The following is a 16,442-nucleotide window of genomic DNA, read 5'->3' as shown; positions in this document are numbered from 1 at the left end:
TGCGTTAAACTCATTACAGTGTCTGTAAGCTCTAACTTAACATTTGAGCTTTTTTTTTTAAACTTGTTACAGAATGACTTGCATGGAAACCCCTTGAATTGAGCAATCCAGTACTTGCAATGGAATGTAGTATAGTAAAAGCAGAGTTCCCTAAAATGGAATTAAAGTAATTACTTAAAAACTGTACTTAAGTAAAAGCATTCAGTTACGTTCCACTCATATCCATAGCTGTGGAATACAAATAAAACCATTGGTCTTTAAATCTGAATCATCAAGTTGTCTGATAATACAAATTCCTCTTGTTTTACTGAATCATTGCGGTGACAGAGCTGGAGTGAAAATGTGCTTCACCAAAACAACTTTCTCCACCATTGTGTAAATATCATAGCTCTTTAATGCACTTGGGATTACATAGAAACCGGTAGAAAGTTCAGTGAAATAAGACTATCAAATATACTGAATGCCCCCCAAAGCGGTTTTGTACGGGGAGAAAAAAAAAAAACAACTAAAATAAAACATACCAAGACATATTGGAAAGGTACATTTTTTGTAAGATAGATAGGTAAGATGGTGTAAAGCGGTCACTTCTTTCTGAGTCGGGATGGAATGCGTTGACAGTATCAGAAATGAACGGAACACAGTAACCTCAATTCATGGCGGCAGCAGTGTAAACAGTCCAACACAGTCAACATGATTCCCATTCAGCTCAAGGCACAGAGGAATTTCACCCCAAACTCCCTTCGATCATATCCCATCGGAGGGGGCGGGGCGCTGAAACTTTCTTTTTTAACTTGGGCTGTCAGCATGCTCGGCCTACAACACAGAGTATTTGTGCCATTGCATCTAGGACAGAGTTAGTCTGCAAGTGGAGTTCAACTTCTCAACCTGCAATGCAACTGTTTATTCAAGAACTGCTGCGATAACGGTCCTGTGGACAACCTGTGGTCTGAAACATTCGTAAAAGAGCCACTGGACATCACTCTGGGGCCATATTTAATGCAAAGAGCCGAAGAGAGCACCACCAATCCAACATTTGAGATATTAGTCTTAGCACATAAGGAAAAAATAGGTTTGAGGCGCTTGAAAAAAAATTTTCAAACAAATAACAGAACTGTAAAACAAGTATAACAATGTTGCCAATTTAATAATCCAGGAACAACATGGAATAAAGGTTTAGTCTGAAACCTCAACCTCACATGATGATTTGTCATGAACAGCAGTGGTAGCGTAGTGGCAACTGCTCCCGCTTTGGTACGAGAAAAATAAAACACAAATAAACTGAAATGTCCAGCATTTGAAAAGTATACACATAAAAACCTCAATTGTACAGAACAGTTTCTAGTTACTGTCTGTCACATATCCGCCCTTTCAAAGACCAATGTCGTTCATGTAAATACAACACTGCATTCTCCTTTGACCCTTTTTTTTTTTTTTGTTGGCCAACTCGCGCTCATAACTCGTAGTTGTGACTCCATGAGCGATGTCTTCTCCACTGTGTTTTGGACCAGAGTGCTTGGCAGGCGCCTACTGGCAGAACACCAACAACGTGGACCTGCCACCAGCATGGAACCAGCTCAACCATCTGGAGAGGCAGGTTTTGCAGTTTAGTCAAACTCTTTCCAAAGCGTTTAAGATCCAGATCAACACAGTAATGCCATGCAGCAGGGAGAGGCTTTACCAGGCACCGGCCTTCAGATCAGCTGTCCGAACTGGACCAATCCAGAGTGTCCGTCAGTTTAGGTCAAGGCGAGGATGGTCTCAGGCAGTTTGGTTTATCTGCTGTGTGTGTGTGTGTGTGTGTGTGTGTGTGTGTGTGTGTGTGGGGCAGATGTGAATACCTGTGACCTTAGCTTCTATGCCGTGATAGTCTTGTGTGGCATGTGTCCCCCGTCAAAGCAGAGATGGACTTGAGGGCACAACCAGAATGTCGTGTGTGTCTGTACATGTAGTCACTGTCTCATTGTAACGGATTATCAAACACAGAGTCTGGTAGCACAGAGATCTTCAGCTTCTTCGCTGGCCAAGTGTACTCTTTTGGTATCTTAGTCTATAAAAAAGAAGAAGAAAGTTAGGGTGACTAAAATCTTTTGATTCTTCTCGTAATGGCAGAAAAAAAAAAAAAGGTCTCACCCACCTCTTCACGAGTGTTAAGCTCCTGCAAGTCTCCAAGCATCTGCTCCACAAACTCCTCAGTCAACAGTATCTGCAGAGGAGGGAGCAGCCAGTCAAATGAAAGGAGCACAAGGGGATGATGGGTGTGTGTATGTGTGTGTGTGTGTGTGTGTACGTGTGTACCTGAAGCCAGGGGCCGTGCGCTGCATACGGATGCTCCTCAGTGGCGAAGGCTCCTTCCACTCCTGTGGACACAAAGGTGATCGCTGTGTCGCCGTTGATGCTCTTGTAGGTGAAATGTCTGCCGTGGAGCAACCGCCCCCTGAAAGAGGCAGAAAAAAAAAGGACGTATAGCTGGGTGATGTCGTTGCCTTTAAGGCTCCGTTACAGTAAAGTAATGCAACTTTCTGAATTTCTTAGACCCTTTTAATTAATGCCCCTACCTGCTTGGTGACAATATTAATATTTGTCTCCCATGCATTTCTGTAAATCTTCCAAACTCCAGTTGGCAAAAAGCAAAGAAGGCCTACGCATTGGCCCTTGGCTTACTGGATTGACCCAGATATGGCAGCGTTCATGTGGCAGACAAGGGGGCATGGTTAAGCCACAGTCTGCAGGTGACGGTGCTGGCTTCTTCCCGTTGCAGCCCAGCTGTACCCAGTCTGCCTGATCAGCCTCCTTAGCACTGATTGGTCGGACCCGGCTGGGAGAGTTGTCGTATGTGTTGTTTGTCTTGCAGCAGGGATCGCCTGGTGCCGGACATAGAAACGCCTGCGAATCAGACCGCGACTAAGGAGAATCAGCAAGACTTATTATTACTACTGTTATTTTATGTTCCTGTTTGTGCCAGCGAGCCTTTTTGTTTGTCTATCGGTAAATCTCATGCCATGTCGGCATCCCACTGCCAGAAAGACTGTCTCCCTCCCTAAACCGAAACCTCTGGGTAGACACCCCTACAGTTCATTGCAACAACGATGCAAAGAGGAGTTCCCGGGGACAAACTTGAAAGGTTGACCTGAACGAGGAACTGGTCTGTTTTTGGTTACTTGTTATCAAACTTCCCTCTGTGTGTTGTTTTAACAACCCACAAGTCTCTCACTTAATCGTCTCTCCTCTCGCGGCAAGTGCCTGTCTGTAAGCTGGCTTTGGCCCTGTTCTTCTCCAGGGAGACAGATTACGCAGTATGAACGCAGCGGAGGGTCACTATCGATATCCCATTTGTTCATTATGGCCAGAGAAGCTTTTGCACAGTAATGGACTCATGCAAAAGCAGTGAGGTGTGGTAGGTTTTTCAATGAACACAATGAGGTGATCATTTGCCACAGGAATATATGCGCAAAACAGGTAAAGCGTGTTTAAAAAGAGAAGTCACAAGAAAGAAGAGGAACGTTTGTCACCATTACAGAAACATAGATACCATTTATTCTGACTGAGTAGGAGTACTGTGTACTCCCTCGAGGGCGACTCCCTTCAGATATATTGTTCAACTGAAGAGATGGGTTTTTGCGCAAGCCATATAACACAGCCATTGAAAGTGGCTGTTTTTTTACATCTCGCTCTTTAGCAGCAGATCCTTTAAGTCCCGTAAGTTGCGAAGTAGGGTCTCCATGGATCGCGCTTGTTGTTCCTGCACATCCCATAGATGCTTGATCGGATCCTAACCCCGGCCATTCACATGATGTAGAAGAGAACATGGTTCATCAGACCACGCCACCTTCTTCCATTGCTCCATGGTCCAGTTCTGATGCTGACATGCCCATTGTAGGCGCTTGCGGTGGTGGACAAGGGTCAGCATGAACACCGGTCTGCAGCTACGCAGCCCCATACGAAGCAAGGTGCAGTGATGATGATGATGATGATGCACTGTGTTCTGACACCTTTCTATCATAGCAGAATTACCTTTTTCAGCAATTTGTGGTACAGTAGCTCTTCTGTGGGATTAGACCATACAGGCACAGTGGCGCAGTGCATTGCACCTCACAGCAAGAAGGTCCTGGGTTCGATTCCCGCCTGGGGCACTGTTGGCACCGTGCTCCGGCGGGTTATCTCCCAAATAGGAGCCTTTCTGTGTGGAGTTTGCATGTTCTCCCCGTGCTCACATGGGGTTTTCTCCACCTACCATCAGTAAGGACCCCCACCAAAAACATGCACACATTGTCTGACCAGCGAAAGACACTTGGTACCAGGTCCCCGGGCGTGTCGACGAATGCTGCCCACTGCTCCTGGCTGGCCCCCCGGAGGAAGGACAAGCCAGGATGGGTCAAATGCAGAGGCCACATTTCACCGGCCACCATCCAAAGCATGTGTGTATGCATGTGTTGTAGTGTGGTGTGTTGCGTGACAATTAAAGATTCTTCTCTTCTCTTACGGGCTAGGCTTCACTCCGCACATTCATCAATGAGCCCATGGGCACCCATGACCCTGCCGATGGTTCACCGGTTGTCCTTCCTTGGACCACTTTTGGTAGGAACTGGGAACACTCCACAAGACCTGCCATTTTGGAGATGCTCTGACCCAGTCGTCTAGCCATCACAATTTGGCCCTTGTCAAAGAAGCTTGCCTAGCTCCTTAAGCTTGCCGATTTTTTCTGTTTCCAACACATCAACTTCAAGAACTGGCTGTTCACTTGCTGCCTAATATATCATAATACACCCCTTGTCAGGTGCCATTGAAACAAGATGAATGTATCAATGTAATTCACTTCACCTGTCAGTGGTTTTAATGTTCAAGTTCAAGTTCAAGTTCAAGAGATTATTTGTCACATACATATACATGGTATATATATGTAAGAGTGTGTGTTAGGGATGCAACAGTACACGGTATGTTATCGAACTGTCTCGTACACCCGCTAGCGCTCAATACGGACACGTGATATCACAGTAGAGGTCCACTGAACATGTTGATGCAGCGTGCTGGCGCAGCGTACTGTTGCGGCATGCTGTAAGTGCTGCTTCCTAGTGAATCCTATCCCTATATAATGCGGCTTATCCATTAGTCGTGTGGGGTCTGTGCGCAGCATTTCTCTTTTTTTGTGCAAGGGGTTTATTTATTTTATTTATTTATCCCCCCCCCCCCCAATTGTGTATGGCTCTGCAGCCTATTCAATAGAAACAAGATAAAACTACATAGAAATGTTTTTGTAAAGAGTGCAATCAATCAAGGTGTCAAGTCTGAAAATAACCCCCTGGGATGGCTGTGACCCTTATTACGAACTTCCCTTCAGACACTCGCTTCCATTCGCAACACGTCGTCCACGAACGATCTGATTCTTTTGAACAACTCTTTTGTAGGAATGGAGGGAACCAAGTCTCACTGGGTGATGAGCTGTTCTTTTTTTTGTCAAGTTTTACAGCTTTATGTTGTGTTGTTTGTTTAAGTTGCCGTCTCCTGCCACCGGCAAATGTTTCCCCCTCTATGTAAGAGATAGCCTATGCTCTTCCCTCGATGGGAGGTGCCCTGGCTGATAAGGAGCACACCCACTGTCGCGTGAGGCTCACAAAGCAAAGGCACACAAGCACTGGTCTGACTGTGAGGTTTTATTTCAATAAGTTATTTTATATTATTATTTGTGTGAAAAAAACTGTTTATACCTGTTCTACACAAAAATAACTAAAGTACTGGTTTATTTATTTATTATTGTGTTTTGTTATATGTAAATAAATAAACAAATAACAGAAATTAATATCTGAATTATCCAATATCCTGGACACCTCCCCTCCAATCAGATGAGCTAATGTAAATTAGAACCCCTCCCCCCACAGTCTCTCTCTCTCTCTCTCACACACACACACACACACACACACACACACACAAGTTATTTGTGGCAGACTACTATAAAAACACTTTTACCACCTTTTATATATTTTTTTATTTTTCTCAAGTATTAAGATACAGAAACCGTACCATTACCATGGCCCCAAAAGAAGAAGCCTGAGATTTGGGCCCGTTAATACCAATCAATCATCAATTGAATGCCACAGCCTATTTGAGTGTTGTTCCTGACCATGTGCATCAATTCATGGCCCCAATTTACCCATCTTCTAATGACTACTTCCAGCATTAATGATTAATTGGTATTAACGGGCCAAAAGTGTACCAAGAAAAACATTTGTTCTCCTATTCAGATGGTTGATGTGAACATTAACTGAAGTTGCTAACCATTATCAGCATGACTTTATGCATTGCACTGCTGCCACACGATTGGCTGATTAGATAATTGCATAAACAACTAAGTGTACAGGTGTTCCTAATAAAGTCCTCAGTGAGTGTATATCAAAAAAGGTATGGTACCGGAGGCAGAGGGGCAGCAGTGTGCCGGACTCCTGGTTGAACTTCAGATGGACGCTCTCCAGCTGTCTGGTTCGCACCAACTCATGTGGAACAATGGCTGCAGAACTCTCACTCTCCAGACTGTCCTTCCGGCTCCTGAAAGACGGAAGAAGGTGACAGCGAAAAAGGAGACAGCGGAAACATGAAATCACATCACAGGCTGATTTTGAAATTGTGGGAGCTGTGTGTTTACCATGTTCACTAATTTATATATTCACTCCAAACATTTTCATATACCCTGAAACTGCAGAGAGAAAAAAAATGGAACTGTAACTGAGGCGAACACGTCACGCTAGTTTGGTATCAGGTAGTTGTAGAAATCAAAGTAACTAGTAGAAATCACGTAGATTTCTGAATACTTTCAAGAGTACCAGTAGAGAGGTTGGCGGTTTCATAAAAAAAAAAAACAACCTTCCTGTTAAGGGTGTTCTTATCTCTGATACTGCTACCTTGAAGATGACAGTCTAACATGATTGCAATTGATAGGAACCTACAGCCTGCCTGGTTGCTAATCAGCTGGCAGGAGAACAGATGAGATGCTGGGCTCGGTGAAGCGACACCCACAGTGAAGAAGATTAAGCTGACGCAAACGTATGCTCAGGTGAACCAAGGTGAGTAGGTCGGAGTGTGTGTGTGCTTATGAGGTGGGCTGTGTATTGTTTTGAAATGTAATATATTGATTAATATAGATTTAAAATAAACAGATCTCTGTAGCTTTTTAAAATAAAATTACATAAATTCTTGGCTCACTGATGCCGAGAAGATGAACTACTTGGGTATAAATTTGTTATCGAATACCACAGAATTTTTCCAAGCGCAATAGTATTAATACAGTTTTAGCATAAAGCATTGAATTTGGACAGGGTGTTTGGACGTGGACACTCACTGGGGCCTCTCGTGTCCGTGCCTCTGGCTGTTGATCGGCGGCAATGCTGCCTTGCTGTTGAACTCCAGTCCTTTTCTCAGGGCCTCCCTGATCTGCTCTGTATCTGTTGAGACACACACACACACACACACACACACACACACACACACACACACACACACACACACACACACACACACACACACACACACACACACACACACACACCTGAGAGGCCTGAACTGCCCCCTCTCTGTGCATGGTATTAAAGGCAGTTTTGAATTGGCTCACTGCTTCTCAGGGACTTAAGCGCACCTTTGTCTGAGAGTCTTCGTGGCTGCGATCCGATGCAGATGGACCGGCTGTCCTCTTCGTCCTCTGGCGGTCGGCTCAGGTCATCCCACACACACTTGGCACTGACCCCGCTCAGGTTAGAGCCCTCAGTCTCAATGCCCTGGTCCACGCGCTCCTGCTTGGATGAGCAACACACATAACGCAATCATCAACACTAGCTCACAGAATGTGATTCTAATGTGCCTCTGGAGTGGCAGGATGCTGCAGGGCGAGGAACGAAACAACAGGTTTGGTGATTTTTGTACTGAAAGCCAGGGTTTTGCCCATGGTTACATTTCATGATAGGTGTCAGATGTTAAGGAAAGACTCATATTCAATTTATGTGTGTATGAATATCAGAGTTTATGAACATGTTTGAGGGTGGAAGTGCACCTATAGTAGGCTGAGAGCTAAGGTCCTACAATATCTCTTGATAGTATTTGTACTTTTGGTAGCTGTGGGAGAAAATTTTCCAGCTGTTTGTGTGTGGGAAGGGGGGGGCATGGTTGGTGTGTCTATGTAAACACAAGAGTCTTGATAGATTTAGCTATGGATAAATTATTATACACAAACACGTAGCAGCCGCATAAGAAGTAATGTTTATCTCTTTGAGCAAATGCAGCTAAGTGGAGGAGCAGGAGTAGCGGACAGTTACAGTTAAGCAGGAGTTAACAAAGCCTTACTTGTAGGTGTGGATCAATGTCAAAAATGGTCTCCCCTCTCCTCATGTCAGTTATCAGCCAAGGACCACCGGCACTGCACACAGGAAATAATCCATACATACAGTATACACATATATACATCCCTTAATGCGATCTTAAAGTTAAGCCCCATTATACCAAGTGTTTAGTTACTGATGCATTATTTTCAATGTAACCATATTTTCTACCCGCAAATGCCATTTAAAAAGCCAAAAAAATAAATGTTGGTGTATATGTCCATGTAGCTCCACTCACACATGGACTCCACGCAGCAGTTCCAGGATTCCCTGTCCATTCCACTGCTGGGCGGCCTGCAGCTCCTCTGTGCACACACCCACAATCTACAGGAACAGGCAGAGGTCCTTTGAGCATGTGGGCTAATATTTAGCATAGCCTTGCAAGTTTGAGATTGCCTCTAGAGGACCATAGCGTCCTTCTGATGGATGCTTAGCACATTTGAACAGAATTTTCCTCATTATTACAATAAGGTAAGGGTGAGATTCACAATTTCTGTCCTACTTTGATCCCTTCAATGGACAACTTTCTCCAGACAGGTTACTTAAGTTCCTGTTGTGAAAACATCATCATGAGGTGCTTATTTCAAAGATGAATGGACATCATTATTTACATGAGCGATCACGATCATGAAATATTCGGTGATAAATCATTTTCATCAAAGAATTAGGATGAATACATTTATTCATACTTTGGGTCACAATGAGAAAATAAGTCTATAGTAGTGTAATAACTCTCACACTTATAGAAAAGCCATTATTTAGCCCTAAACATCGTAATAGTTTTGTCCAGTTAATTTTCCTATGCTCAACTGATGGAAACACAGTGAAATCACATTTGTTGCAACATTTTCACATTTCTCAAATCGGTTATGTAACAATTGTGCCAGCACTAGCTGCCCCCCTTCCACATATACTGATCCAGATCATCTCATTTTGTCCAAAGGTTTAGGTGGTTGTCAGTTCTGCCTTCACATTATTATGAATGGTTGGAATTCTGACCTCATTCATTGTAATTGACCAATGTGTGAGAATGGGTGAATACGAGAGCGGGGGAGAGTATCACAGTGATGTTTTACGCTGCTCAAAATTCTTTAAAGAGGACCTATGACCAGAGCAGGGACCTCCCTCCCTCTAAGAAGCACTTGAAGACCCAGCTCTTCAGTGAGTACCTCCTCTCCTAACCTACAATTACTTAGCACTACCTAGCAGTATTTATTGTTACACTAATGTCTCCGTCGCAATGTAGCTTGAATGTTATTCTCCCTTGTAAGTTGCTTTGGATAAAAGTGTCTGCTAAATGGCTAGATGTAAACCTATTATGAAAAACTCACTTTTTTCAGTGCGTGCATACATTTGGTCTCTGATGGGCCTGCTAACACACAAACTGTGAAATAAAACAGCCCATTCAGTTTTTTGTGAGCTGTCTTTTTCAAAACATGCCATTCAGATTGGTCTCCCAACCCTACATCATGTTGGGCCTCAGCAGAATTACAACCGCCCTCCCTCTAAGCAACTCCACCCACAGCTTGAGCACCAACGCTAGCAGGTCTGGTGGCTAAGCATGGGAAGTGCTCTGTTGTTGGCTGCACAGACCAGCCGCTGGGCGGGAATGTTGAGACCAGCAGAACATTACCATCCTTTAAAAGAAAGAGGAATTAATACCAATTTTCCGTGACAAAACTGCAGATGATGGAAATGTAAGTATTTTCAAAATAATTGTGTATTGTTGGTAAAGTTGATCCACTGCGTGGACCAAGTTGGTCCAAGTTTATGAAGTAAATACAACGGAATTCGGAAGTACTAATCCCACTGGCTCACAGAACCTGGAACTTGTGGTCAAACTCCATTGGCTCACAGAATTAGGGGCCTGAGGAGGGTGCCGCCACCCACAAAACAGACAGTCCTGGAAAAGGATGGGTTAGAGGCATTAGAATGGCTGGAAGGCATAATCTCAGTTGACCCCTTGTTGATTTGAGGACCTCAGAGACTTATATTAACTTGTTGAAAAGGAGCATAATAGGCCCAACTTTAAGAGTAGGCACTGGTGTGTGAGGGAGGGCTGTAAGGGTGCAGAATGCTCTTTCAATCAAATCAATACCTCTTCATGAAAATGCCTGTTTTACCACAAGGTACAGATTCCTCGTCCTACCAAAAAAAGTCTTCAAATTCATCTGAGCAGACCTCATATGTGGGGAAAAATATCAAAATAAATGCCCAATGCGTGACGTTTCCTCACCTGGAGAAAGCTGACTGCGCCATAGGGGGTTTGAACTGGCTGCATTTGTGGGTCTTCTGTCAGCAGCATGTGCTGGATACGGGACTCACTGTTGTCTAGCGGACTGTGCCACGATACGTGATCCCCACTGCAAAATGTGTTTTCTGTTGACAAGGCAGGCAGATGCAATTTAAAATAAAATCCCAGATCACAGAATTTATTGAAAATTGAAAAAAAGGGAAATCAAATATTTGTAGAATACAGGGGCACCACTGCCAGGAGACGCACTGTCCAACACCCAACAAAGAGCAGAATGTTTTGAGAAAATGTTAGAATGGTTTAAGAGGAAGAGATAATTAAAAAGATATGGAGGGTTTATGTGTATGGAGTCTATCTGCCTAGGAGGCAACATCCACTTAGTAAAGCTAGAGAAAACTCAAAGAGGGGAGATATGGCAATGAATCAGCATTCATCCAGCTCAGGGGCCCAGTCCGGCCCACCCACACGCAAATTGACCCCAGCTGGGAAGTACAGGAGGGGGGCAGGGGGGGGACCTGAAGAGAGACTGTCCTCTCTCCCTGCTTGATTGTCAACCTCCCTCCCAACAAACATTTAATGTATATATTACACAGGCAGCTAGAATATTTAAGGGAACTTAGCAGCTCATTGTCTTTATATTTCTCTGCCACAGAGACCCACATCCCCAAATGACTAACACTGCAACAATGCCCTTGTTTTGTACTTGTACAAATATAATCATTTATTAAGTGGGCGAAAGGGAGCGAGGGGAAGGGAGGATTTCCTGTGAGAGCCTGCAAAGCTAAGAAAAATGGGGGCTACACATAAGGCCTATGCCTGTTCTCGGAGGCACACTTTTATCTTCACCAATTTCTTGATGAAACACGTGACTACATAGCCAATGTTTACAAAAGCCCACATTCTGAACTGTGGGAAAGAACTATTTTGTTGGCATGGCTACAGCAGCCAGGTTGGGAATACGAGCGCACATAAATCATTTATTAACAAACAGTTGGTAAATTAACCAAGATATACAACTTTTAATAGGCAACTACATAACTAGATTCTGCCACATAGCAAGGAAAAGGGTTGATGAAAAACTATTACGGCAATGTACAGACAAAACATTCTGGTAGAATGATGATGACATTATGCAGGCAACCAAAACCCAACGCCTCAAAATGTAACATTAAACAATGTGAGAACTTACCAGACTGGAAGACATAGCGAGCCAGGCCCTGCATGAGCTCCGCTGGCCAGGTAGGGGGAGCGGTCTCTCCCACCTCCCTCTTGAGTCGGAAGGTGAGCTCAAAGCCGAACCCACTAGGTCCCTCCAACCCTGTGAATCTGGAACGCAGACAGAAGAGCACACAGCGTCTTGTTAAAAATGATCTGCTGGATTAACAAATTCCTTTTAAGTTAATCTACACTTTTAATCACCGCTACTTGAGAACAAGGGCTGCATAAAACTGATTGAAAAGATAATTGTTATTGCATTTTGTTATATCCAAGATTTCAATCTTAATTTAACCAATTAATATGGCAGAACGCAATATAAAGGCTGGTGAGTGTATCATCTCTCCAAATAATTAATGTTGTATTTAAAAATATTACTTCAGAGGGCCATACATAACAGGTGAATGCAGTAGAACAATTTGCTTTGCAGACTACAGAGGTGGAGACTTGGAAGCAAACAGTGAATGTGTGTAAAGCAAACAACAATGTCTTCTTCTTCCCCCTTCTGTTTGTGTGTGCTGTGACCTCAGCTTGTCAAAATCAACAGGACGTCACATCACAATAGAAAAGAACATTGAGTCTCCGTAGGTGGTCGACTCTGTTTGTGCCTCCATAAAGGTGGAGGTAAGGCACTTAAAGAGAAGCAGAAGGTTGACCAAAAAGACGCCTTCAGAACAAGATAAGAACAAAGTGCCGCGGTGATCTGGGTTCTTGCAGTGTTCTCAGCGCAAGCCCTTGAGGAAAATTGTGTCCTTTTCTCGTTCTGAGAGCTCCCATTGTCGCGATTGGTCCAAAGGCTGTTGTGTCATGGCAGGGGACGGACTGCAACCTCCCTTTCTGGGTCACTCAACCTCCTCCTTTTCCCGGGTCAACAAGCTTGTTTTTTTCCGGAGCTGTAACAATCGGGGCACGTTGGGGGGGGTTGGGTTGGGTACCGAGACCCGGTATTAAATGGGCCCTGGGGCTACATTATTAGAGAACGTAGTATCAATAAACTCTGACATTACCGGTACTGTTAACAGTATTGGAGAAATTAAGAAAAATTGTTTTTCTATTTATTTAGGCTATACAACCCGTTTCTAACTTGCAATAAGATTAAGATATTCATCTAAGAAGCATTTTCCCTATTATTAGAAGCGACATCTCTCCCGCTTCATCACCAGAGATATGCGTGAGGGGGTGGGGCTGTCTCCCTCTTCCTGGCGCGAGCGCACACACACGCGGCGCTCTGATCACCATGTGTAATGCGCAGCAAATAAAGCAGTCTTAATTCTGCTCTTAATTTGTTTTCGTTTTTCTCTTAAAGATAACCAATAAGAGTACCGCTAAAGTACCGAATCGATAAGTAGTATTGGTAAGAGTAGTGGTACCATTAACATCTTAACGATACCCACATGAGTCATGCCCCGTTCCCCCTTACCTCGCCCCTACACTGTTTTTTGTTATTTTATTTGGAGGAAGGGGTACGGCTGTCCGCAATCAGGGTGCACGGAGAGCCGTGTTTGAGTCACACATAAAAAATATATATTTATGATTCCCGGTATTTATAATTTCTAATTGAAATGTCATCCCTGTGCATTTTTGTAGGCTTCTGTTTTATCCTGTGATTGTAATGCACAGTGACAAAATAAAAACAAAACAAACAAAAAAACACTACTGCTTGACTTGAAGAATCCCAGTCCACTGATGTGTTTCCGACTGATGATTACTTTCAGGGGCAGCCCTAGTTTTATTTATTTATTTATTTTCAAACCCTCATTACATACACACCGGTACTGTAAATAAATTAGAGTGAGTTTGAGATCACTATTTTTAATTTTTTTTCCCCACATCTATGTAAAGCAAAGCCACTACTCTCACTGTCGAGTTTGTGCTTCTTTCACCACCGATTTCTTATTGAGTTCTTATTGAGTATTCTGCTGACAGTGTTTCTTAAGTGTACCTCTGCTTAAAACTCCAGCTCAAACAAAGGGGTTATACGTAAAGCTAATGTTTTAGGTTTCAGGCTTTAACTTCAGGACAGACCATGAATAGTAATGGCTTCATCCAACTTTAAAGCCAATGTAAATAAAAAATGAAGGTCATGAAGCTGCATGTATAGCATGCCAGAGCATATAAGACAAATAAACAGTTTTTTGTGATAGCTCTCTCCTCTTCTGGGCAAACATCAGGTATAAGCCAACCACTGGTCCATTGGTTCAGAACAATGTTTAATGCAAAAGAGAAGAACAAGCTGAATGTTATTGAATGTTAAGCTGGTTAGCGGCCTAACTCCGCTCAGTGGAATCACATTAATTGTAAGTTTACTTATCAGTGAAACATCCCAATGACAAATGTTAACGATCTGTACATGAGACAACTGATGAGACACTCCCAGTCTCTGTGGACTCACAGCCAAGCCTGTATACTTACTCATGAACTCTATTGTCCCCGTACAGGTCACTCAGTCCAAAGCTGACATAGTGCCAGTGCTCCTGGATGTCTTGGCCCGGGCTGCCCACGTTCCTGTACATACTGATGTAGTCTAAAGGGTCCGGGCCTCCTAACCTGCAAGAAGATAGACGCACACGCAGAAAGACTGTTTGTTTACAACTGCTGGAGGGGAATTGCGGCGTAGCGGCGGCTCACTCCAAAACAACGGGCGAATCGCCTATTGTTTGGATTCGAGCGGCGGAATAAACATTGAAAGAAATCGCCAATATGGAATAAAGCTAAAAAACGAACGAATAAACAATAAACCTCTGTATCCACGACTCACACTGTCAAAGGTAGGAAGCTGTGCGAGTTTTCCACACATATATAAAACACATCAGCACTGTGTAAGGAACATTAAATTCATATTTTTGTGATGTCAAACACCATCAGCTGCTTTCTTTGTCATTCACCACCTAAACCTACGCCATCAGACTTATTGATCATTAAATCCTACGTAGTTAGATTAAAAACATGAAAGTGTATGAAAGTAAAGTAACGTGAATAAGATCCCCGGAGTCATTAACTTCGCGAAAACGAGACATCTAGACGTATGGATGGAGGAATTCCTAGCGATGTCTCTTAATATTTAATACCTACCAATATTTAACAATCGCTGTGACTTGGAGCGGGTTGGCCTGGTCCGGGTAGAGGCGGCGACACTCCCCGTAGATGGCTTGCAGTCCGGGAGGGAAGAGCGACGCCAGGCCGGGGCCCTGAGCGCCGCTGCTAGGCCGCACTTCATCCATGCTAACACCTTGAGAAACAGCGTAAAGTCACCTATCTTTCGGCCGAAACTATCACAGACAAGGCATAACTAAATTAATAACGACTTGACCGTCTTACGGTAATGTTGATTTACGAGAAACTGTTTATCCGACCGTGCTGTTGTGCTCAACAGAGGCAAAGCCTGTTGCTCAGTCCTTGCGAAATGCTAATCATTGGCCAAACGGCGGAGGCCATTTCCCTGAGTGACGGGTAGATCGTCCAATCAGAAGTTACCTTTGATTTAAAGCGACACACAAAGAGCGATGATTAGTTGAAAAAAGTGTCAATCAAATAGAAGGCAGTCGGGCCATGCTTTTTAAATGAACAAACTTGTGTAGTTTATGTTTTTGTGTGATGAAAAAGATGTTGTGGTAGTTTTAAAATTCAGTCAAAAAGCCCAAAAAATCTGCCAAACTATGAATTTGTCATATGTCATAAGTCATATGTATATTCTGTTCATGATGAGTCCAGACTAATATCCAAATTTATCTTCATTTTTTTTTTATTATCAGCAAACTGATACTTTTAAATGGAAACTATTAAGAGTTTCTCCTTGTGTATGAAAATAAAGTTTTTTTTTTAGTGTAGTTGATGCTCATATCGCACGCCTCACAATGGAACTACAACACATTGTCAATCAATATCAAGTAATTTGATAAAAAATAAGTTGTTCATGAGAGATCTTTTATCTTTTCTATTTGTGTGTTTCTCTTACTCTAATAAATCATAAAGTGAGATAACATGGAAGGGTAATAGTTTAATAGTTTAATATTTTGCCAGGGGGAATAGTTTCGTGATTTAACGTTTTGTTCTGTTTTTCAGAGAAGTATGGATTGTTGGCAACATACAGTATATTCATATTCATGCAAAGTATGTTTGGGTGGGAACGTTTCTATAATTCAGCTACTCCTACAATAAAAGTGAATTTGTTTATAATAAGTTTAGAAATTAATTTACATTAAATTAAGTTATGATACTTTTAACTAATAATTGTAATTGTATCAAACTAAAATTCTTAGGATGTATTTTCTTTTTTCAACCACTTGAATCATTATTTTCCACGATCACCAAGACATATCAACTACTCCTGGTTCCCAGAAATATGAGGTCATAACAGGAATTATGTTAAAATAAACTTGAGGAAGCTTCCCCTGTATGCTTTTAGCTGTGTCGAAATGAAACACATTTATGGGTAGGTTGAAGTTGTATATGTTTATTTATTCATACAAAGTAAATTTAATACATCAGCGGATGACCGAAGTGCTGTAAAATAAAAAGTCATTGTAATGGACCAACCACAAGCCTATAAAGCACACCAGGATTGTAAATTCAAGGACATTTTTAGCATAGGGGTGGGGAAATGGCACAATAGCAGA

General features: G+C 42.8%; 1 protein-coding gene across 2 annotated transcripts; it reads right to left on the bottom strand.

The window, feature by feature from the left end:
- Positions 1-382: 382 nt before the first annotated feature.
- Positions 383-15,226, bottom strand: sufu (suppressor of fused homolog). Of its 2 annotated transcripts, none has more exons than XR_013844597.1 (13): positions 14,899-15,219; positions 14,239-14,373; positions 11,801-11,937; positions 10,594-10,736; positions 8,596-8,681; positions 8,323-8,395; positions 7,622-7,778; positions 7,328-7,430; positions 6,403-6,537; positions 2,296-2,434; positions 2,135-2,203; positions 1,679-2,047; positions 383-1,582 (listed from the first exon to the last, which is right to left on the bottom strand). XR_013844597.1 is itself a non-coding variant. In XM_080017243.1 (13 exons), the coding sequence occupies exons 2-13, from the start codon at positions 15,045-15,047 to the stop codon at positions 1,958-1,960; spliced, it is 1,416 nt and encodes a 471-aa protein (XP_079873369.1). In that variant the 5' UTR covers positions 15,048-15,055; positions 15,145-15,226; the 3' UTR covers positions 383-1,957. The 2 variants fall into 2 exon arrangements, 1 of the variants encoding a protein (XP_079873369.1); XM_080017243.1 differs by having other exon boundaries at positions 383-2,047; positions 14,899-15,055; positions 15,145-15,226.
- Positions 15,227-16,442: the final 1,216 nt, after the last annotated feature.

The sequence above is a fragment of the Zeus faber genome (assembly GCF_960531495.2).
Source record: "Zeus faber genome assembly, chromosome: 16".
NCBI lineage: Eukaryota > Metazoa > Chordata > Actinopteri > Zeiformes > Zeidae > Zeus > Zeus faber.
This window is presented reverse-complemented; position numbering and strand designations above follow the sequence as displayed.

Coding starts and splice junctions, on each gene's coding strand:
- sufu (XM_080017243.1), bottom strand. CDS start 15,047: ATGGATGAAGTGCGGCCTAGCAGCGGCGCTCAGGGCCCCGGCCTGGCG. Junction 11,938..14,238: donor GGGGACAATAGAGTTCATGA/GTAAGTATACAG, acceptor TCTGCGTTCCAG/ATTCACAGGGTTGGAGGGAC. Junction 10,737..11,800: donor TCGCTATGTCTTCCAGTCTG/GTAAGTTCTCAC, acceptor CCTTGTCAACAG/AAAACACATTTTGCAGTGGG.